Source organism: Leptonotus elevatus, chromosome 9, assembly GCF_054856555.1.
Source record: "Leptonotus elevatus isolate MCC_2025b chromosome 9, RoL_Lele_1.0, whole genome shotgun sequence".
Lineage (NCBI taxonomy): Eukaryota > Metazoa > Chordata > Actinopteri > Syngnathiformes > Syngnathidae > Leptonotus > Leptonotus elevatus.
This window is the reverse complement of record NC_141247.1, coordinates 3,110,225-3,134,618: the sequence shown is the minus strand read 5'-3', so window position 1 is coordinate 3,134,618 and position 24,394 is coordinate 3,110,225. Positions and strand designations below refer to the sequence as shown.

The window sequence follows — 24,394 nt, the reverse complement described above, 5'->3', positions numbered from 1 at the left end:
ATTAGCTTAGCATTGCTCATTCATTCTGCAAGGTTTTCAGTCGGCCTGCAGTGGGTCGGATGAGTAATATGTCAAGCGAACAAGCAGAGACATATTTCTGATAGAAAGTGATAATTGACATTACCTCACTGTGTGTAAAAACGTTGCTGTGTTTGCTGTGAATTTATTGGTACGGGTTGGCAGCCAGTAACCCTTCAGATAAATGTCATGCCCATGGCATGCACATCATATATTAATAGATTCGATCTTAATCTCTACCTCCTACGTCAACTTGGCTGCCATATTGGATGTGGCACAGTTGCTGGTTTTTTTTTTTTTGGTTTTTTTTTGTTTTTTGTTTTTTTTCTTTCTTTTCTTAAGAGCTCAGTATTGTTCATTCGGAAATATCATCATTGCTCTTTTTTTTTTTTTTTTAATATATATATATATACATATATATATACATATATATATATATATATATATATATATACATATATATATATATATATATATTTTTTTTTTTTGTGTGTGTGTGGGTGAGTATGTGTATGTGCGTGCGTGCGTGCGTGCGTGCGTGTGTGTATTTGTTAGCTCACCAGAAAACCTATTAGAAAAAAATCTCATACCGTTCACCTAAATCGAACACCAGGAGACCCGAGGGGACCGAAGAAAACCAAGGAAGGTGAAATCCAGCACCGACCAGACACCCCCCACCAGAACTCCTCCCCAGCCGAAGAAACATCCAGACCCCAACAAATCCAAAAAACATAAAATCAGGGAGGCCTCAAGAGACCAAAGGAGAGACCGAGAAAAGGAAGGAAGGACAGACGAAGCCGCGTGAGATCCGCAGACACCAGCCTCCACCGATTCAATAACCTGAGGAGGAAACAGATTGTGTCTGAGTTTCGGTAGATGCTGGTGTGGTGGATCTGGCATGCATGAAAATCTCCACCAAAGAGGGGAGCCGTCGACCCCCGCCGGAACAGAGCAAGCGCAACACCTCAGGGCCCCCCAGGCCGCGGCAGCGCCAAAGGACGACCCCCGGGCGCCGCCAGGGCCACCGGCCGGAGAGCAAACCCAGGAGCAGGAGCGCCCCCCGCCCCAACACGGCCCGCGCCCCCGGCCCAACGCAGCAGGACGGGGCACTGCAGGCCCACCAGGCACCCCACCGGCCCCCAACCCCCGCCCCCCACGACCCCCCACCCCCCATCCACCCCCGCCACCCACCCCAACCCAGCCCCAGCCGCCCCCAATCCCCCAGACACCCCCCCACCCCCAGCACCCCCCCACCCTGCAACCCCCACCACCGCCCAATGCTGGTTTGTTTTTTAATGCTTTTATTAAGACAATTCAACACAAAATCACATTCTAGAAACATAAAAACACATCTTGCAAAGTTGCCTGACAAAATATTTGTTCATTTTAAAGAAGGTACAATACAAAAAAACCAAATAAAATAAAATTGACATTTCACATGAAAACAGGTCAACCATCTTTGGATATTACACAAACGAATCATCATAGAAGCAAAACATCCAAGAGATTCGCCAATTTATTGCTTTTCTTATTGTTGATTAATTTTATAGCTTTTCAAATGGATTTCAATTCCAGAAGGAAACACATAAATCTGGAGTAGGACTTGGAAAATGTTGGTTTGTGAATAAAAATCTTAGCATAAATAACAAAATTAAATAAATATCCAAATTGTTGTCTTCTGAATTACTATAGTAGCAAACTACATCTTTTAGATTAAGACTGCTAGGGATTTGAGAGGCTTTAAAGAAAAAACCCACTAAATACGCCCAATTGTTTAGTGATCACAGTCATAAAATAAATGAGATACTGTTTCAACTTCATTGTCACAAAAAGAACAAAGGTTGCTAATATCGGCAAATTTGGATATTAAATAATTAGTAGGATATATATTATGCAGAATATTAATATGTATTAATTTGGCTTTATTAGTAATACAATATTTCTAAGGTAAAAGCCACACCCTTTTCCAATTTATATCTGTAATTTTAGAATCCCAGAAAAACTTTCCTCTAGGCACAATTTTGTTCTTTTTTTTTTGTAGAATCTGGCATATATGTTTATTATTACATTTTCTGTCTGTTAATTCAATTCCATCAAGCTTCAGAACAGCAACTGTTAAAACAGTTCTATCATACTTTAAATGGTTCACCATAAGTTGAATCAGGCCATTAGGAATAGCACGTACTACTAAATTCAAGGTCTTGAAAGGAAATGGAAAATTATGTACAGACACAAATTGTTCTTTAGACAGCATATTACCAGACTTAGATATGAATGGACTGTCAATAGGACCCTCGTGACTGATGTTTGCACTTTTACTGACAAATTATTTTTGGGATCAGTGTGTTTTACGCTAATATCCCTGTAAGAAGGAATGAGATTTTCTCAAAGAGCGAACTTCGCTGTTTGCGTCGACCATTCAGAGTATTTCTATATTGTGAATTGTGACTCACAGAGGTTAGGTTACATTTTGCAGAGAATGTCTTCCTTATGGGCTTTACTTTCACTCAGGGCTAGACTGAGAGACACACACACATGAAAATCGGCCCTGGCATTGTGACTTTTAGGCCTACCTATCGGCCTCGACCACCCCTGGCTACCATGAAGCTCTGCCACTGATGTTGACTGGTTTGGTTTGCTATCTAATCGTAAATAGATTAATGGAAAAAATGGTTCAGATTATGGATGGATGGGTTGTTCACTCTAAATTGTGGGCTGGTCTGCTGGGGTCAAATTGAGGAAAATTATGATTAAATAACAGAGCCGGGCACTTCAGTCGTCGATGCCCACCTTTCGGTGCGTGCTTCGGTGACAGTTTGTGTAAAATCAGTGTTGTATACAAGAGGTGTGAAAGCAATACGATACGTTGACTTGACTGTATTTCTGCTCATTTAATTTCATTTGACAAAGTCTGACAATTTTTGCGAAGCCAGAGACAGTGAATGTGACAAATCAAAACAAAAGCATTCCTTACTGTTGGACAAACAGTCTTCTCACATAATTGTAAATGCCTCACCTGGAGGTAATGTGGAGTTTGCACCCACACACCTAATGTTATGAATGATCAAATGTAAATGGACTGCTGACTGATTCCGTGCTTTACTGTGGCGTTTGATCTTTGTGGCAGGACTATTATACAAATTTAACAAAGCTGGATTCCATTCAGTTAAGCCAAAAAGAGAAGTTTAAGACATACCAATAATTTAACGTCCTTTTAAGAGGAATACTAATGGAAATTGTCGAATGAATAAATCAGTGGCACATTTACCAATCATTTAAAGAAAAAATACGTTTTGGTGACCTATAAATAGCAACCCTTTTTTCAGAGAGTTTCTAAAGCGTGTGCACAGAACAAGGCATGTTGGGGCAATTGGTGTTGGGACCAGTTAGGCCATGTTTTGGCGGTTTCCATAACCTCTGCGATGGTCGTCTTTCCAGTCATCCCACTTCCTGGCTTTCATCAAAGACTCTTCATCGTCGTCCTCAGCCTGTCTCTCCTTTTCTTCTTCTTCACGCTCCTGTGCATCAGTGTCCTCCTCCACTGCAACCCTTTGGGGAACTCCCTGATCAGGCAGGAGTCCATGTTTCTTGTGCTGATCATACCAGTCATCCACTGTCATGGTGGGAAGGCTGGGATAGCCCGCCCCAAACACCTGCGCCTGGTGAACAAACAATTATTAAGGTGAAATAAATATTTGCTTTTTTAAAATGTTTTTCTCTTGCATTCTACGACAATGCAATGTCAATTTGAAGCCAATTAATTGTTCAGCTGTACCCCATATCCAAACTAACCTGCATAGCATCCTTGGTGAGGATGAAGGGTTTCATGGGGGGCCTGCTTGGTCTCGCGGGCTGTGCGGCACCAAGTTGCATCTGATCCATACTCTTCAGTATTTCCATCTCCTGGTCTATGCTCTGTACTTCATCCAGGCACAGAATCACCCATTTCTGGACATTGAGCAAATAAAAATCCCTGCTGGTTTCATCATCAGCCTGTCCACTCTCCACAGATCTCCGTACGTCTGACAGTCTGGCCTCCAGCTCCTTCTTCTGACTGTAGCGCTCAATTTTAGCTTGTCGTTGTGCGGCCATGGCAACCAAATTTGAAGTACTAGGCATAGGCTGGGAAAGAAATACAGTGCATCGTTAATAATACTGTTGATAAAGAATTTTGCTGAATATATTAATTGCTAATGACAATTCATCATTGGAAACCGCTCCATTATAAATTAAAGTAACTCAATTGACACTTGTCTTGATAGAATAGTCAGGCCTTCTCTGCTGGATTAAACACTAGCAAAAGCAGTAACCTCTATTTACAACCAAAATTAGGACACTGTAATTCAGTGTCTTCATTTTGTGACTTTTCTCTTTGCTGCACTTTTCATCCAATCAGATTTCAACCTTGATGTGCTGCCATGTCAGTCTAATCTGTCCAGAGCCGTTACAACAGTAGTACTACTACTAGCAGACTGAAAATTTTAATTTAACTACATTAGTAATTATACTGATTCTTTAGCAAATCAGATTTCAAATTTTGCTAGCTTGACCCCGATAACGTCCACAGTTTTGTCAAGTTATTTTATCCTTGGTGTCTGTAAATGCGATGCGATAATGATAACATTTTTCACCAATAATATTTAGACAACAAAAATAACAATATGATATTAATTACAGTATAGACAAATGACAGATTTCAGCTTTCAAAAAATGAATTAATATCTCAGTATTTGGAGGTAGTTTAAGAGTTGGATGGGGTCAGTGTTTCTATATTGGTTACGACATTTAAATCATGGCAGTGGATATTTTTGCTGTGACCTGCAGCTCTCCGGTAAAACAACGCTAGCAGTTGACTTGTCGGAACCGGTCACAGCAAAATAACCACTGCTTAAATCATGACACTGCAAATGTCTGCAAAGTGTGAAAAATTTATTTGCCACTGGGAAGTAAAGTCGCAGTAACCAAGTACAAAAAATATTTAGAAAAACCTCATTTGTTATAAGTAATTAGATTTTGTACTATAACATGGAACACGATATTAAGAAATGTGAGATTCGATTTGAAAACTAAAATGTGGAGCAAGTAGCAAATGTGGAGCAAGTAGCAAATGTGGAGCAAGTAGCAAATGTCGTTGAAAACAGCCTTGAAGTGCACGAAATGGATACAATCCCATTTTACACTTACCGTGCAGGGAGAGGGGGCATTTTCTGCTGCTTCGTCAGTAACTGTGCTTTCGGTCACGGACTCCGGCAGGTGAAATTCAGATATGTTATAGTCTTTACATCTCTTCAAGAAATCCATAAAGTAAGCCCGAGCTGTTTGGACAATCTCCAGTCTTTTGTCGCGACCTGTCAGCTTCATGGTCAGGGCTCCTAAGAGAGCGGAGCTTAGCAGATATTTGAGGTCCGCTGTGGCAATTTCCTCCAACTCTTCGTTGGGACTGAACAAGTCCAGCTGAGCAGCCATTCGAGATGTTTCTTCTAACATACTGATCGCACGTTTAACTCGGACCTGAACACTGTTTGAAGCAAGAGGATCATTTGTATTGTCTACCTCATCAAATATCTTCCACCCACGGTCAAACAAGTCCGATAATTTGGGAGCTTCGGCACCTGATTGCGAGTCGTACCTCTCACTACCGTTTGTTTCACATTCCGCCATGTTGGTACAATTTCCGGGATATTTCTTCTTGGTTTTAATTACTACACGGATTCAAGGGACGCTACTGCCCTCTATCGGTACAAAATATCAGCTCATTCTTTGTTCTTTTTTTCTTTTTTACAACATGTATGACCTCCTTCAATTTATTCCTCCCTGTTGAAAAGGTCAACATGTACTAAAGGACAACGTTTGGGCTCTCATTCATATTTTATTTAGTTAACTGAATTCTATGGAGGTAAATTTGGTGCAAAACTAACTTGTGCAAAAAATGTGTACCTGTAGAAAAAAGTCTAAATTTGTATCTGTAAAAGTCGTGATTTGTATCTGTAAAAAAAATGTGTGCCTGTAAAAAAAAAAATTGTGTCTGTAAAAGAAATGTGTACCTGTAAAAAAAAAAATTGTGTCTGTAAAATAAATTTGTACCTGTAAAAAAAAAAATGTGTATGTGTAAAACAGATTTGTATCTGTAAAAACAAATTTGTACCTGTAAAAGTCATGATTTGTATCTGTACAAAAAAAAATTGTACCTGTACAAAAACTATAAATTTGTATCTGTAAAAGTTGTGATTTGTACCTGTAGAAATGACAACTTGTAGTCAAAGAAGTCGCCACTAGGAGTCACAAGTGGGTTTTCTGCTGCTGTCCAGTGACGTGAGTTTTGCCCCATTTATCTCGCTACAAAAGGTGCAAAACTGATTCGTACTTGTAGAGCGCCGTGATTTGTACTTGTAAAGAAGGGGGCGGGCTCTGGTGTAATGAAGGGTTGTTTTGACCAATCAAGTGAGAAGGATTTGAGCGGATTGGAGCGCAACCTCATTGGTTTAGCGAACGACGGTGGCGGGACTCGCGGAAGGATACAAGCAGGACACATCGTCGCCAACCAACATACATATTAAGAATACTTCAGTCGACTGAAGTATTCTTCCTCAACATACATATTAAGAATACTGAAGTATTCTTCCTCAACATACATATTAAGAAGTATTCTTAATATGTATGTTGGTTGGCGACGATGTGTCCTGCTTGTATCCTTCCGCGAGTCCCGCCACCGTCGTTCGCTAAACCAATGAGGTTGCGCTCCAATCCGCTCAAATCCTTCTCACTTGATTGGTCAAAACAACCCTTCATTACACCAGAGCCCGCCCCCTTCTTTACAAGTACAAATCACGGCGCTCTACAAGTACAAATTAGTTTTGCTCCATTTGTAGCGCAAAAAATGGGGCAAAACTCACGTCACAGAACAGCAGCAGAAAACCCACTTGTGACTCCTAGTGGCGACTTCTTTGACTACAAGTTGTCATTTCTACAGGTACAAATCACAACTTTTACAGATACAAATTTATAGTTTTTGTACAGGTACAAAATTTTTTTTGTACAGATACAAATCATGACTTTTACAGGTACAAATTAGTTTTTACAGATACAAATTTAATTTACACATACACATTTTTTTTTTTACAGGTACAAATTTATTTTACAGACACAATTTTTTTTTTTACAGGTACACATTTCTTTTACAGACACAATTTTTTTTTTTACAGGCACACATTTTTTTTACAGATACAAATCACGACTTTTACAGATACAAATTTAGACTTTTTTCTACAGGTACACATTTTTTGCACAAGTTAGTTTTGCACCAAATTTACCTCCATAGAATTCTTATGTCAGTTCATCTGCATTATGTTCCATAATAAACGTTGAAATACCATGGGAGCCCATTTCCGCCAGTAAAAAAACAAACAAAAAACGAAACAAAACTGTAAGCCTGTTTCCGCCAGTTGATTATTTTTACTGCAAGAACTCAATTTCCGTCAGTGGGGAATATTTATTTATTTGTGTCCTTTTTCCACCAATGGAAATACATACACACACTGTATGGACTGTTTAGATAACCTTATGAAATTGGCAGAACCAGGGAGACGAAATGAACACAGCAGTTATAACGATGAATGGCTTTGCAGCTAAATATTAAGTCTTATTCACATTAATCTATCTCTTCCACCACCTTCAGCAAAGGTCCTTCGGTCACTCACCTAAAAATTTATCGTTTCATTGCTCATCATCATGACCTTCTAATTCAATGTTTTGTATCACATCTAGATGTAGATAAATGGTCACTATGGTCACATGGTCCATGTTAGTTTAGTCTACAGAAATTTTGTTCTAGTACTTTTGGATTTAGCAGTTGGTGGAAGGTTGCCACAAGAAAATAATTTCACATTCCCAGGCAAACTCATTTACTGTATATACAAAGGGAATATTGACTGCACAGCAAGGAGCCACAGTTTAAATAAACAGTTTATTAGAAATGAGATGATTTTGTACATTTTTTAGTGCACCTGAAGAGAGTATAAAGTTGAAAATTGATGGTTGGCTACATTTTACAACACAGACCAACAGGTTTCAAATGTTTACTCATGGCTCAGAGAAACCCTTACCAAATAACTTGTGTGATGATGACTATATCATCACATTATTTTAAAGTAACTTTAAAAGCATTTTTTATTGCTTGTAAAATGCAATGTCCCATTAAAGGAGTTGGAGCTCTGGTCAGTGCTTGTTGTTCAGGGTTCAGACTTGGAAAGACATTGCAGTCCTGGCAACCGCCAGCGGCGAGAACTGGTTTGGATCCTCAAGTCCAGCCAATCCTGTTGAGAAGCACCCAGAGCTAAACTGGAAGAAAATAAAGCACAATATTTATTTTTGGTGTTCAAAACACTGGTGGTTTGAGACATGAACATGCAAAATGTAAATCATATAGAATTTTACTGTATGCTGTGTCTAGATTCTTACTTAGGAGAAAGGTGTAGTAATTAGCGTATGAAATAACCTCATATAATCAACCTCCGCTGTATATTCACAAGTTATTGACACCCACCCAAAGATGTTTATAATTGCCTACAGATACCATAATATAGAAAACAAGAGTTTTGCCTTTGAAACTGTTTCACTGCATAATATGGAAGTTTGGATTCGAGAGGAGAGAAAAAAGAAGAGAGTTTGTCTTTTTACACTGGTGTCTTACCTGGGTCAAAATGCTATAATTTTCAAAGATATCAAATATTGGACATGTTAATATAGTTGAAAGTCTACCTTGGTGCAAGGTAGGGCTCTCCTGGGATAAACGGGTCCACTGAAGGAATGTCAGTGCTTCGAACGGAGGGATTAGACTGAGTCATGTAGTCCCCTTCCATACCCCTCAGGTTGGTTATGCTACTCCCCACCGGTGCACTCAAGCTATCTCCACTGCTCTTTGTGGGACCTGGAAATAGTTTGTTCCATTCATATGGGCCGGGTGGCACAGTTCAAATATGGCATCATTGTACAGTATTTATTATACAGTGGAACTTCGGAGTTTGAACGTCTCGGAACTTGTACTTAAACCAAAAAATCGGAGTAAAAAATGCCTCTGAGTTTGAACTCATTTTTGGAGTTTGAATACACAAGGAAAACAAGCTAAGCTGAACATACCTGGAAAACAGGTAGCCGAGTGAAGCCGAGCAATGCCGAATGCTCACGTTACGGTAGTTGAGACGATACACTGCTCATTTCCAGTCAGATCGTGAATACTCCCGGAGGTGCTCCATACTCGTGAGTGCATTTTGATTTTTCCACGACAATTTTCTTCGCCATGGGCCCAAAGAAAGACAACAGTGCCAGTGGCAGCAAAGAAAAACATACAGTGCTACGAACCACAGTGGAATTAGGAAGGAGCTTATCGCGCCGTTGTAACTACGGTCACTACTTCTGTAAATACTGGCACGATTTGGACTTTTAACACTTCACAGGAACGAATTATGTTCAAACTCTGAGGTACCACTGTAGTTATGGTAATTAAGAGTATATTGCGAAATACGAAAAATTACAGACACCAAACGCTAAGAGCCTATTCATGCCCTCCACATCCACATGCCTGCAGGCTGAATGTTGGTCCATCTGACTTAAATATTATCATCCACATGTGTGCATTGGCCTGTGCAGACCCCTCTGTGGTTGACTACGTGTCACCTGTTTTTTGGTGTCCACATGGACTGAACGCATAGAAGTGCGGTGGCAGAACATCCAACAACATTGCCTCACGCTTGTGTGAGAGTCGCTCGTATCCCAATCCTTATAACTCAAATATATGAAGAAAGCAGGCGTAAACTATCACAAACATTTAACAACAAACATAAAAGCTCTGTTTCTTTTCACTTTCACAAGGACTAATGCAGATGTGTGAAACATGTGCTTGTATGAAAGGAACGGCTTGTTTACATTAAGGTATTCATGTCAGAAGCTGTATCAAAGCCTTCTATATGCTCTAGCATAAACAAACATCCATAAAACAAACATATAAATATGTTTTTAGAAGTGCATGACAAAGTATTAAAAACATATTTTTACGTTTTTGAGTTTGAATGAGTTAATTGACTTAAGTACACAACCCACAGCAGCGTATGAAAGGTTCCCAGGCTCTGCTCTGCAGGTATGGTCTGACCTGTGGCTGCTGAAGCAGGCATAATACTGCAGAGTCCACCTCTTGAAATACTCTGAGAAAGACAAGGGAAATAAGCACCCTGCTCATCAAAACAACTGTTTCAGAAATTATACCAGTATACATTTTCACATTATAATGTGATGCTTCTCATAATGATTAAAATGATTTGTGCACGTTACTTAAAGTAAGACAAACAATAGGCCTTTAATAGCATCTCAATTATAATACTCACAATGCCTTCATATTATTTATGTAAGTTACACCAGGGCATGATGATACCTAAGGCTGAGCAGTCGCTGAAGGAGTTCCTCCGGCAGGCCATATTTGTCAGAGCAGATCAATTCTCTGATAGAATCAAAGTCCTGCTTTAGTTGGAGCGCCCCCTGCACACTGAGGGAAGCAGAAGACATTTCGATATTATACTTAAGTTAGTAACATAATAGTCGGCGGAATATACCTGAATTTTATCCGTTGTTTTAGGATGTGCTCCATCCATGCCTCCATGAAAGCCGTCATGGTTAAACTAAGAGCTTGGATGCAGACATCATCAGAGAGTAATGCCACACCATCCAAAACCTGACCAATCACATCCTGAGCAGCCTGTGATGCGTACTCACTGGGGTTGATAGGAAAGCCTGTTTAGCAAAAGAAACAAAAAATGTCAGCAAAACAAATGTCGCAATTTCACCTTCAGTCCATTTAAGAGCCAGCATATCCTATAAAATCATTGCATGATTATTTTTTTGCAGGAAAAATACATATTCCCAATTAATCTGCCAATTATTTAAAATATATATATACTGCAATGCATAAAATTACCTTCCCTTCCCAATTCCGTTTTGATGGGTGTCACGCACAAACCTTTGCTATTAAGATTCTCTGCTTTGAATGACAAGTCCATAGAATGACCTTAACCCTAACCCTAAGTTTTTGAATCCTTGAAATAGCTATTTTAAATATAACTTGAAAAGGACAATGACAAAATAAAACAATAAGAAAGTGAAAAAAGATTAGAATAAACTAAAATAATAGCAACTGAAAAAACTGTAAGAACAAATACTGACTGTTCCTGTGTTTTGGCCTCTTGGTGGCAGTGTGGTGCCGTGCATCCATTGCGTACACACTTAAAGTAAGTACAGAAGAAAGTTGCAATTGAATTCTATTAAAATAACTCGTTTTTTATACATTGGGAATAATTTGTTCCTTTGCGTAGTGTTATCGTACCCGTGGGTATGTGTTCCCACACCATTTGTGTGTGAATATTCATTATTTGAAGGAAAAACACTCCCGAAGCCGATGCTAACTTCCTGTTAGCATTTGAATGGGATCCTCCCTGCCCTTTTAGCATTAGTGCTAGGCTAGCGATGTTTTAAAAACGAAACATGTTTTGTATTTAAATATACAGTGGATGTAATTCTTAACGTCGTGAGTCTAGTTTTATAGTTAAATCCAACTGAGGTGTCATTAAACAGATTGAAGGGGACTACAGATAACAGAACAACATCCGCTACACATTTGCTAGTTGCTAATGCTACACAAGCAAAATGGTGCATTCAGGATGCGTTCACAGCGTCGGAAAACTTTAGTTTTCTTCGATAACATTTTAAGGGGAAAATAATCAGCCAATTGGCCGATATTTTTGGTCAATGTTTGAAGGCCAATAATCAGTCAGGCCCTATTTTCATTTTCTACATCGTATCCCGTAGGCCAAATTAGAGAAAAGGGTTAGTACACATTTCTCTGCAAAGAGGTTTTTTTGTATGGATTTGCAGTCATACTGAAATCCAGTACTGTACCTGGCCTCGGGTTGAGTCTCCAGTGTCCAGCAGAGGGCATGGTCTGCTCAAATAGTTTGGTAGATATTCTTTTGCAGTCATCAGAAAAGGTTTTTAGCACCAAAGAGGAAAAAGCCTGTTTAAAAAAAAAAACAGACAACAGTATCAACAGTCTGTGGGTTGCCTATTGCCACAGTAAGGATGCTTGAATTAAAATGGAGCCAAGGTATCTCCATGGATTCAACACAACATCTGAAGTATGTCTGCTCATGTATATGCACCAAAATATTTCACTTGACACGTTAGTTTCTTGCCTACAACAGTATCAACAGTCTGTGGGTTGCCTATTGCCACAGTAAGGATGCTTGAATTAAAATGGAGCCAAGGTATCTCCATGGATTCAACACAACATCTGAAGTATGTCTGCTCATGTACATGCACCAAAATATTTCACTTGACTCGTTAGTTTCTTGCCTACAGAGGATGAAGTGTGTCACCTGCAGCTCGGAGGAAGCTGCATCAACCTTTTGTAGCTGCTGCTTTAGTACAAGTTGATGATGGACATGAAGAGTGGAAAGACAATTGCTGTCTGAGTTCATCACCAAACATTTAGTCTGCTGCACCATTGTGTCCAACGACTCTTTCAGCACCTGTTGAGAAAAATCAATCGTCTTATTTATTGACATACTATTGGCCCTCATTTAATGCGAGTTGAGCGTAATTATGCAAAATCTCAGTCATGACAAATGCATAGTGGCCCATTTTCTTCGCACCACCACGGATATGTTAATGAATCAGAATTCATTGCAACTGACAGTGCGTACTTGCAGAGCTCTAATTTGTTTTGTTTTTATTGTTCATTTTTCCTTTCGGACAATCATAACAATTTACAACAATCACTTTTCACATACAAGTACACCCGAAAAGAAAAAAGGGCTGATAGGATGAAGCCGAAGCTTATTAATTCCCGTTCCCATTCTCTTGCATAACGTTTCTCTTTTCACAATCTTACTGCAAAAGTTGTTACAATAGAACGTAAGGAATAAATGTATTATTATTGATTGAAGAAATGACTACTTTCAATACATTGTGTAGTTTGGGTAAAAGGTGTGATTGTTGGCAAAGTATGCACATATTCCAGAACGGACATCTTGATGAATCACAGATTCAAATACGCACAATCACGTGAATGAGGCCCATTAACATTGAGTTTTTTTGTACACTTAAGGCTAAATAAGGACAGCAATTACTGAGACTCACCTGTCACTTCACAATGCAATCTGATCTTAACACACAGGTGTCAAACTCAAGGCCTGGGGTCAAGATGTGGCCCATCTCATCATATTTACTGGCCCATGGAAGCAAATACAGTGAATCTACTGCACCTTTTTTTTCTCTAAATGGATTTGTTCTTTTTATTTTGGCTTAAAATATGTATGAAAATTGCTATTTTTCACTTTTTTGCAAATATTACAAGCATTTTTGTCCCATCAAGTCCCTCGTCTACATAAATTGAATAATAGTATTTATTAGTTGCTGTTTGCCATAACTTCTGATTTCAAACTAAATTGCTAAAATGATCGCAATGAAATGCAGGGGCAATCATGAATACGCATGGTGTGGAGATGATACATTTGTAAGATTTTCAGTCATAAGAACCCTCTGGGGGAAGCCATAATTAAAATATGGCCTGCGATGAAAATAAGTATGACACCTTGGCATAATGCTGTCAGGATGATAAGACATTTTGGAAAATAAATGACATCGCAAAATTCTTGGTCCAACCCATCAAACAGTTTTGAATGAACAAGAATGCTAATAAAGCCAAGCCCTCAAATCCAACATCATTGACCCCAGTCCAAATACTTTTTTGACATCATTTTTCATGAATGTATTGTATATTGTTCTACACTGTATGCTATTGATCGTTTTTCATTAGACGACTTACTTTGAGGTCTCCTTGTGTGATGAGTAAGAACTTGTTGAGGGTCCATGAGGCGAGGAACTGGTAGGCCTTTGACATGACCCACACTGTGGACAATTGCACTGTAGCTAACGTCAAGCTAAAAGTCCATCTGTGGAAAACGAACCGTGTTGGGAAGAAGCTCAAAGAACCTGAAATAGAAAAGCGTACTTAAAATCTGTGCTGTGATTGACTTTAATCAATAAGGGTGAGATTAAGTGATTAATAGTATTTATTTATTTATTTTTTAACTTAGGTTCTATTCATCGTGATGATGCCTGATTGGCTTTTTGGTCAGATATGCATCAAACCTTTATGTTTCTTGCCACTATTCAAAAACTGACCATGTACATGTTGAAGCTTTTGAAGTGCTCCTAGGCAAAGATCTAATCACTGCTATTAATTCACCTGGTAACAACCGCAGCATGTTTACCTGGTGCATTGCAGCAAAAGAGAGAGGACAGTAGAGGCTGAGTAAGCTGAAGCAAGTGCTCAGCAGTCACAGACATCATCACACGGTCATCTTGATTTGATAAAGGCGCCAAAGACCTGTTGTGTTGGTTTGCAGCTGCCAGACACTTGTCTTTCAAAGCTGCACCCAAACCTCTGCACACCACTGAGAAAGGACAGCATGAGGAGATGGTAGAGTACACAGGTTTTATCAAAACATTGTCGAGGTACACAACTCGCTTTTACTTTTCAATGTAATCAATTTACTGGTTCGCTAGATTAAATATTGATCAAGTATGCTTGCTGTTGAATTTTTGCAACAATCCACTTATAATACCGGATAACGTTCCAGTTTTTTTTTGTGTGATGAATTTGTTCTTCAATCATAAAGGACATCAAGGCCAAACAACCAGGGTGCTGTTTTTAATTCTATTCTAAGATGCGCCTAACAACCTTCTGCAGGTATGACTTACCAGTACACCCGTAGCAAAATAAAAAGTGACAGTCAAACGTATGCCCAAATGATTTACTTACTTAAAGGGGAAGTCAACCTGAAACATTTCTTGACAACAATATGTTTTATGTGACCTCACTAGTCTAAACATGACATTCTGATCAATACTACATTTGTGGAATAAGAGTTATGAAGCAAAATCGAGCCATTTTTATCCATCTCAGGGGGCGGCCATTTTGCCACTTGCTGTTGACTGAAGATGACATCAATGTTGCTCAGGGCTCAGGCAACGAACAATCACAGCTCACCTGTTTTCTAAAGCTGAGCTGTGATTGGTTGTTACCTGAGACCTGAGCAACATTGATGTCATCTTAAATCGACAGCAAGTAGCAAAATGGCCGCCCCCTGAGATGGATAAAATGGCTGGATTTTGCTGCCTGACACATATTCCACTAACACAATATTAACCGGAATACCATATTTAGACCAGTGGGCTGCATAAAACATATTATTGTCCCCCCAAAAATTGGGGGTTTGACTTCCGCTTTAAAAACACTTTGCTCAAATATGAACTCATTCACTGCCATTGACGTCAAAAATTAATTTTAACTATTTTAATTAGTTTTCCACTTTTTTTAATAAGAGTATGAAAACCTAAAAAAAATTGAACATTTAGAAGAGATACAAAATTTGTGATTAATCGTGAGTTAATTATTGAAGTAAGGTGATTAATTACAATAAAAAAAATTAATCGCCTGACGTGATTTAAAAAAGAAAAGAAAAGATTATTAAAAATTAGGGACGTCAGGCAATATTTTTTTTTAATTGTAATTAATCGCATAACTTCACTAGTTAACTCACGATTAATCACAAATTTTATATCTCTTCTAAATGTACAATAAAAAAAATCTAGGTTTCCACACTTGTTAACAAAAGTGAAAAAATATGTTAAAAATAAATAGTTAAAATGAATTTTTGACGTCTATAGCTGTCAATGGCAGTGAATGAGTTAATAACAGTGGATACAATCTGTAATGCTGGACAGTAGACAAAACCCTGTTTGGATTGCTAATGAAATCTGGGGTTTTGTGTATGTGTGCTTGTTTTCGACACTAACCATAGTCCCACTGAGCATGTGCTGCACTGACTAACATATTTAGATTGAACTCCTCCAGCATGGCTTTGCACTCCGTTGGAAGTATACCTGCAATAAACAGAAATGTCACATAGAAAAAAAACTAAAAACAAATTGGCTGATGAAAGTAAAACTATTGTTGGTTTGTGAGGTTGTGATGGAGTAAAACACCTCAATAGAAATAGTTAATAAATCATTTAAGAGTTCATAAATCTCTGCAGTGTTTGTTGTTCACCTATTACAGTACTTATGAGTTTTTCTCATTCCATTTCCGAGTGTGCTGGAGCCTATCCCAGCTGACTCGAGTTACGCAACTTCTTACCCGTCTTTGAGGCTTGGCTGATTATCTGAAGGACTTGGAAGATCCTGAGGTTGTCCTGGAGGTTGATGCTGCCTGCACTTCTTGCTCCGTGGGGCACATGCATCTGCAGCCACAGCGCTTTGCTGCAGCGAGCCCACAGCAGTGTACGATACTGTCCAAACAGGTCCTCAAACAGCATTGATTGACCGAGGTCCAGCCACTGAACGGAGCGTGGCTGTCGAGCACATTCATCCTCAGCTTTTTTAACATCTTCACTGAGACCTTGCTGTCCATCATCTGAGCTACAAAAAAAAGGCACAAATAGAAGAAGGCTGTCATACAAGATGAACTTGGCATGTTGAACCTTCTTCCATTACCATTTATTCACGCTGTGGTCATGAATAGTGAGTCAGGTCAAGCATGAAAGCAAACATCTCCCAAATTGAAGGCAGACATGATCATTACGCTTTACACTTCCGAATGTAATAACCCCTCAAATGGCAACCAATTCAATATCTGCCATCTCAAGTCTTCGCAGAAACCACCATAATAAGAGCAATATATTTTTTTTCTGAAACTCAGTAATGTTTGGTTTGCCTCCCCCAGTGAAGCATCCAATTCCATTCAAAGTTCATTTTTCGCTTGTGGCACTTTAAAAAAATAAAATAAATAAAAATAATAAATATATATATATGGGTAACCAGCCTAATCCCAGACAAAAAACCTTTTAATTTATTAAGAGATTAGTCTCACTAAACAAATATCAATTTAAAACATTCAGTGATCCCTAGCACCATCTTGTGGTGAACTAATAATTCATTCATTTAAAAACTGACCATTTTATATATATATATAGACCAAAAAACATTTTTAATTAAGTTTTGACTACATAATTGATTAATTGATAAACCTACACCTGTTATTGGTTCAGATTGAACAACAAAATCAGGATGAAACAGGTTTAAGGACAACTTCACAAATGTAGTAGTTAGCCCGGGTGGTATTGCATCAAGAGTCGGACCCAATGGGTCAACTGCAGCTTAACTTCCACAGCTGGGGCCTGCAGGGGGTCGTCACTAACTCCCGTCATTCGGACTAGTCACTTGTCACTTTCTGCTTTGCTCTCGCTAGCTTTTACTAACTTTTTTTTTTTTAACTAGCTCCTCCTATTAATGCTATTCTTTGACCATTAAATGGCGCTACGGACTACACACTGGATCTTTAACTGATTTTTGCCACATGGGAACTTTTTCACCGTTTCATGCTCACATAAAATCACAAGGCCTAAAAACCATGACGATGGCTGATGAAACAATTACCTGAGATTGGCTACTAGCCTGTTGGTTATGTCCAGTTCAACAATCTCCTGGTGAGTCCTCTCTATACCGCAGTCCCTTATCCTTTGATTTGGATCAGCCTTCCCATTCGGTGCTAGCATGTGTATTGCTACGGCGTGAGGAAACATTTGTATAGTGGGTGTCAAAGGATGTGATAGCAGCAGGTCATTTGAGGAAACAAGCACATGAAATAGAAGCTCAACTTTGGACCGGTCCTGTTGGCAAAAGCATGCCAGTGGGTTGCAGGTGGTGGGTTGACTTGACTTCTGCAAATGTTGAAAGCTTCTTAAAGGGCTGTTATGTTCTAGATCAGTCCGTACTGGACCAGTTTTGGAGGTACATGATTGGCACTGAAAGAATAAGTTCTTCCCATGGATATCCGTGACAAAAGAGGACTTTTCTAAATCCGAATGATGCTGCTCCCAAGTTGCCGTTGAGGGGAGCCTGGCAGAAATCCCCTGCTTAGTATGGGATTTACACACACATTGCTGAGTGCTCCACAAAAGGAGCTGATTGGCTGCCGTGTTGGCATGATGCGCTGCCAAACTACTCAGCAGGTCTTTCACTGAAACAGCAGCGGGTTGATGTCTCTGACTGTTGGTCAGCGTGGTAGAACAAATCTGTTGTAATATTTTAGTCTTCAGGTGGGTGGTGGTGTGCTGTACTCTTTGCTCCTCCAATGCTTTGTTATAAAGGTCTGTACAAGCTAAAATATCTACCATGACTTCCCTGGGTATGTGATCCAAATCAGACTGTCCCATTGCAAACAGAACAGCATGTACATAACGTTCCATTAAAAGTAGCGCTTGCAGGCCAAGCAAGTCAAGAGTCTGTCGAATTTGTTCCAGCAACTTGTTGTGCTGCGCCAGAGCACGCCTGAGGTGGTGGTCCGACTGGACTTTTGCATATAGACAAGACCAGTGGTTGAGGTGAACACGAAACTCCTGGCACACAGAGACAAGATGAACCTTGGCTGATGAGCAGAGATGGGGGGTCTGCAAACCATAGAAAAAATGTTGAACAAATCAAAACATTGTAACTTCAGCATCAAAATCTCCCTCATCAAATAGTAAAGCATGCTTTTATATTTAATTTTGGCATCTATAAAAGTGCAAAATAAACTAACACAATAATAATGTTGGTTTAATAATACTTATTACTGTACTAGGGGTGTCAGGTGATTATTATTATTTTTTAAATTAATTGCATGACTTCAATAGTTAACACACGATCAATTGCAAATTTTATATCTGTTCTAAATGTACATCTTTTAGTCATTGATACGGTAATTTCATAATCATTTATAAAATTGAGCTAAAATTTTAAAGATGTCCTGTACTGTAAAAACACAGTGTGATAGGTCATTTTTCTGCCACTAGGTGGCATAATCGCATTTGTAAGACAGCTTGGTGCATTTTTCTTTTCATATTAACTCATTCACTCAGCTGTTTTACTGGATTTTGACTGATTTTGCAAGGCCCACGGAATACTGTGTTCTATTGCTATAAAAACACAGAACCTACCAAAAGAAAGATTAGAGTCTTTTCTTTCATCAGGAAAAAAAGGATACTTCTATCAGTTTCCTTTTTGCAGCAATTAGCATTAGAATATAGTTAAGTTTCATCATCATTCACAAACCTGTTGAAAACTCAAGAGTTTGTTGCAACATGGCCCTGGTTAATCTCTTATACTTTGCTGCCACCTGCTGGCCGTTTGTTGTAATAACTACCATTGCTGTACGCAACCTCTTCTAGTCAGAAGCAGCATCAAAGCCTTCTGTATGCTCTAGCATAAAAAAAAATATATATATATATATTTTTTTTTTTTTAAATACGTTTTTGGGAGAGAAGGACAAAGTATTAAAAACTTATTTATACGTGTTTGGGTTTGAAATAGTTAGGAAGAGCCATTTAATCATTAACTCATTCACTGCCATAAATTCATTTGAACTATTTCTATTAGTTTAACATTTTTTTCCACTTTTGTTAAGAAGAGTATGAAAATCTAGAATTCTTTTTATTGTACATTTAGAACATAAAAGAAAAGATTATTAAAAATCAGGGGCGTCAGGCGATTAAAATTTGTAATCGTAATTAATCGCATGACTTCACTAGTTACCTTACGATTAATCACAAATTTTATATCTGTTCTAAATGTACAATACATTTTTTCCCCGGTTTTCATACCCTTGTTAACAAAAGTGAAAACAAATTCAAATTAATAGAAATGGTTCAAATGAATTTTTGACGTCTATAGCCGTCAATGGCAGTGAATGAGTTAACATAAAGTAACTTTTTTAAAATTGTAAAATATAATTTGACCCCAGTCTCCACAAATATATGCATTACTATTACATTTATTGCTGATAAATTTTGACATGGACGTGTCTGTCTTGTTGCGACTGGAATTCCCCCAGTACATATTTTCCAAGTAAGTGGCGGTCATTAATAGCGCCGTTAAAGAAACTTCAAATTAACTCAAAATGAACGCACTAATTTTGACACCGATTCTTATTACACATTTTGTACATACCTGGTTCGGTGAGAGGTATGACGTCCTCAAATGATTTTCAAGCAAGTGACCCACTTTCAAGATGTACGCAGCAGTTAAACGAGCCCTCCTGGTGTACTCGTGGAGGAAGAGCAGCAGTGATCTCTGCTCCAAGAGCCTCCACAAAGCTTGGTAGTGCTTATTCAAGAAGGCCGCCGCGGGCACGAGAAGAACACCGTCACCTGACACAGTCCTGCCCTTGACACAGATCTGGACAAGGATTACAGGAGAAAACAACGATTTAGATCAAGTAAAAAAAAAAGGAAAAAAGAAAGCTTGGCCTGACTTAATTCCATGCTCATTTCATTGCTTTTACATCTGTGTTTGTGATTATGTATTTTAGTTTTAAGGCTTTTAATTCATCACTTTGACACCAGCCTTTGTGCAAACCAAATTACAATGAATATAACTCCAGCAGCTGACCTTGGGAGATTCCATCTGTGCCCCGCTGACGAGTTGCCACTGCATTGACACACTCAGAAGAGCATGTTGCAAACGCAGTATACGGGTCGAGGATCGGGACACCAGGTTGCAGGCCACAATAAAGTTTCCTTCTTCCCCTTCTTCCTCATCATCTTGACTGTGACCAGGTAAAAGCCACTTCATACCAGGGTTTAAGGTGCTTCTGAGTAAACGAGAGATGGTCCTCTGTGACCAAGAGCCTGAAAGGCATAAGTCGAACATCAGATGGATGTGACTGTAAATCTAAAAAAAAATCAAAGCAAGTGATTAACTAATAACTAAATGTTTTTTCAACATTGACAAAAGTTGTTTTTAAAAATAAAAATATGCTGAAACCACTCTACTTAAACAGCAGTAGACCAACTGTACAATGTTTATTAACATTTTTGCCCTCACAGTCACAAAGGTGTAAGAACATCTTATTTAATTTTTAGGTCTGCCACTCCCAAAAATAAAGAAAAGCAGAAATTTGACTAATGCCTCTTTTCAAACAGGTTATGTTACAGTATGGAGCATATGTTCCGTTCACACTGACTGTACCTTTAGTGTTCAGATCTTCTTCTGCTGTACAGGATATGCACACCTTCTGCAAGATAGGGGATATGAAAATTAGTATATTCAGATTGAAGATACAGTACGTTCTATATATGTAATCCTACTGCTGATATAGCAGTACTGCATCAGGCTAGATAGGATTAAAGATAACAGAAATAATGACAATAGACAGATACATTGAAATGTCTCAAAGGCGTTCTTTTTTAACCAAAAAACATACCTTCTCCTCTTCTAGAGTGAATGATCCGGATTTCTCTGAAAGCGAAAAGAATAAAAACAAACTGAAAATGAATCATAAATGGGAGCAAAACAACATGGAGGACGCTCATTAATTTTACCTTGAGCCATGCATCTAAAAATATATTCTATCTGAGCTCAAACTTGTACGGTTCCTAAAAATATATATATTTGGATTGCACACATGGCACAGGTGTTCGTGTGCTGCATAAGACCTTGTCACTGCTGTATAAATACTTAAATTGACAGTCCATCAATGAGATGAAGGAATTCCACGTGTTGTTGTGTTTAGTATGCATGAGTGACACATGGTCCTTCCTCCCTTATTAAGTGAGCTATCCCAATATCCCAGTAAGCCCTGATCACAGTCTCAGTAGTTCCTGTTAATACCTCACACACTCGGTGAACACACTTTTACAGGTATGCTGGGACTAATACGTCTTGGGTTAAGTAGTGATAATATTCATATTTAATCATACTGCTCATATTGTACCAATCAGCCAGCCACTTTTTATGTTGTAGCCAGTAAGTTTCATTTCCTTTTCAGTGGTTATCAATATATTTCATATATCAATGGTTGAATGAGCCAAAGTCTCACAAGATTTGTTGACATTTCACATAACATCACACATTATAATTTTTTCAAATCCATTTCACTTTTGAGGCATATTTTACAGAAATTTTTTGGTTGAACTTCAAATGGTACTACATTTGTGGCATTTAATTCTGGTTGATGCTCCATTGTGTTACTATTTGTATTACCGTGCGGGCCGTGCGCTAATGATGCTACGGTACATACGGTATTGTAATTGAGAATATTAAAAGTTATCTTTCAAAATCAAAATCACTGTTAGCACATTCAATAAGAGAATCCTGGCTTACAGACCACCAAAGTCTATCGAAGTGAAGTCATAATTACAGCAAATTTGTAGCCCATAAATATAAAAGAATGAAAATAATATTTAGACTTGTCGCTCTGAACAACTCAAAACTGAAACAGCCCCCGACTCTCAAACTAGCAACCATCTCATCCAGTGTCGAGTCTGCTGACCCATCTGATGGTAAATGTATGGTGCCTGAACTCTGATCTAATTTCCAACCTTCCATTCATTAAAAAAAAAATCAGTAACAGGCAATTACTGCCCAACTTCAGACAGACTAAGAGCAGCATTAAACACCATTTCTCACACGCTACTTCTGGACTGCCTGACTGGCTTCTCCTAGTTTTCATCCTACTTCACTGACTGTCAACAATTTGTCCATTTTGGCAATAGTAAGTCTGGGTACACGGATATCACACTGGGTGTCCCTCAGGACTCCGTATTGGGTATCCTTCTCTTCACTGTCAACCTCCTACCACCACCATTACATGGGATCCTTCTGTACTCTCATGCTGATCAGTGATGACGCACTGATGTCCTCCAAACCACTTCTGCCACGCCTACCATTTCTCTCACAAAATGCCCGAATAAAAATTTCCACAAACTAAACCCCAATAAGACTGAGGCTCTATTCATCGGATCATAATCCAACGTCTCCAAGTCACAGGTTCACAAGTTACAACACACCCTTATTCCACTAATGATCAACGGCTTTTCCTCACAAGTCATGTCAAAAGTCTCAGCGTCAACCTGGATGGCACATTCTCATTTGCACCTCATAACATCACCCAGACTGCTTTCCTCCACCTCTCATTTCCAGATTCCGCCCAAAACTATCCCAATGCAGCACTGAAATCTTGATCCACTTATATGTCACATCCCGTAATGATTATTGTAATGCCCTCTTTTCTGGTTTTCCAAAGTAGTGAAGAGACCCAAACCATCCATAACTCGGCTGCCAGGATCATCATCCACGTCAAGTCTGACCTAATCACCCCTGTTCTAGTCCAGCTTCAAAACCTAAATCAAAACTCATCTGTTTAACTCGTCTAATCACAACCAGCCACTTGCACTTTTCACTCATTTTGGATAAACGGTTCAGATCATGGATGTTGTTCTTGTGTCTTATTGATGGTTTTAATGATGTTTAATTTGCATTATTCTAATTTGTAAGGTGACCTGGGGTGGCATGCAAGGCATCACTAAATAAAATGAATTACAACAGTACTGTGCGTGCGTATATGTCAAGATCACCTGCTAGGGCAGGCTTTCCGGCAGGGTCTTTCAGTAAATCGAAATTGTTTTCATCCATTGCTGTCTCAATTTTTCCTGAAAAGAAAACATATAATGATGTACTTCATGCAGTTTCATGTATAAATAAATATATAAAATGATCATACAATATGGAAAAAGAAAGGCAACTATGGCGTTAAACTTCCCTGAATTTATTCAATAATCAAGCACTTGATATGTATTTAAGGCTTAACAGAAACAATGAGAGACATTTTTAAAGGTGAAAGCTTTGTGTAGTTAGTTTTTTCTACTATTCTACAATGTAATATCTGCCATGAACAATGTGCATTTTACAAGGTAGCGAGCTGAAGCCTAAAACTTACATTTTTCTGAATCAGCAGCAGGAAATGCCCCTTTAGGTCCAAGCCTGGCACATCCTTGTGAGTAACAAGACCAAGTAGTTGGACAGTAAACATGTCTCCATCGTGGGGTGAGCTAACGCCACAACCAGATGACGCTAGTCTGACATCGGATAAACTCACGTTACATTTAGGCAGAGCAGAAAATATCGTTTTATCCGTGCTCGTGAAACAAACTGCAATATTCCTTCAATGGCATGTTGGACAATAATTAGGCTTTGTGTCCATCCATGAATTTGTTAATCCTCGCGGGTGTTAAAAATAGCGTTTGCTCGCGAGACTATAAATAAGGCAGTAGCCAATCCAACGTTTGCTTTTCTGTTGTCATGAAAACACAAATGAAGACTTCCGGGTTGTTTCTTCTACGTCACAGGTTACCGATCTGCCTGTTGCTGCAATGCTGCCATCTTTTGGAGGCACGTAACTACTGCAATGGCAAACTTATTTTTATCCGCAAGCAGGCACATATTACTATCCACC

At 38.8% G+C, this 24,394-nt stretch overlaps 2 protein-coding genes across 9 annotated transcripts; both read right to left on the bottom strand.

Moving 5' to 3' along the window:
* Positions 1–2,889: 2,889 nt before the first annotated feature.
* On the bottom strand, positions 2,890–5,688 carry igbp1 (immunoglobulin (CD79A) binding protein 1). The gene is made up of 3 exons (XM_086084066.1): positions 5,203–5,688; positions 3,811–4,140; positions 2,890–3,677 (listed from the first exon to the last, which is right to left on the bottom strand). Exons 1-3 carry the CDS (start codon positions 5,677–5,679, stop codon positions 3,405–3,407), a joined length of 1,080 nt encoding a protein of 359 aa, XP_085940192.1. The 5' UTR covers positions 5,680–5,688; the 3' UTR covers positions 2,890–3,404.
* Positions 5,689–7,962: 2,274 nt separating this feature from the next.
* On the bottom strand, positions 7,963–24,247 carry ccdc142 (coiled-coil domain containing 142). 8 transcript variants are annotated; one of them, XM_086085684.1, is made up of 19 exons: positions 23,879–24,247; positions 23,517–23,591; positions 21,365–21,399; positions 21,130–21,175; positions 20,551–20,789; positions 20,110–20,337; positions 17,560–18,572; positions 16,262–16,542; positions 15,922–16,008; positions 14,334–14,516; positions 13,886–14,052; positions 12,435–12,587; positions 11,959–12,073; positions 10,780–10,797; positions 10,620–10,692; positions 10,442–10,552; positions 10,114–10,214; positions 8,776–8,944; positions 7,963–8,355 (listed from the first exon to the last, which is right to left on the bottom strand). In XM_086085684.1, exons 2-19 carry the CDS (start codon positions 23,572–23,574, stop codon positions 8,247–8,249), a joined length of 3,186 nt encoding a protein of 1,061 aa, XP_085941810.1. In that variant the 5' UTR covers positions 23,575–23,591; positions 23,879–24,247; the 3' UTR covers positions 7,963–8,246. The 8 variants fall into 8 exon arrangements, 7 of the variants coding, with proteins under 7 accessions (XP_085941810.1, XP_085941807.1, XP_085941811.1 ...); XM_086085681.1 differs by having other exon boundaries at positions 10,620–10,797; XM_086085685.1 differs by having other exon boundaries at positions 7,963–8,330; positions 10,620–10,797.
* Between the last annotated feature and the right edge of the window lie 147 nt (positions 24,248–24,394).

Bases quoted from the DNA above. Each gene is read 5' to 3' on its own strand.
- igbp1 (XM_086084066.1), bottom strand. From the start codon at position 5,679: ATGGCGGAATGTGAAACAAACGGTAGTGAGAGGTACGACTCGCAATCA. The intron at 4,141-5,202 runs GTAAGTGTAAAA...TTTCTTTCCCAG, and splicing joins ATGCCCCCTCTCCCTGCACG to CCTATGCCTAGTACTTCAAA. The intron at 3,678-3,810 runs GTTAGTTTGGAT...TTTGTTCACCAG, and splicing joins TCACCAAGGATGCTATGCAG to GCGCAGGTGTTTGGGGCGGG.
- ccdc142 (XM_086085681.1), bottom strand. From the start codon at position 23,574: ATGGATGAAAACAATTTCGATTTACTGAAAGACCCTGCCGGAAAGCCT. The intron at 20,790-21,129 runs GTACAGTCAGTG...TATGCCTTTCAG, and splicing joins AGAAGATCTGAACACTAAAG to GCTCTTGGTCACAGAGGACC. The intron at 8,356-8,775 runs GTAGACTTTCAA...ATTTTCTTCCAG, and splicing joins GAGCCCTACCTTGCACCAAG to TTTAGCTCTGGGTGCTTCTC.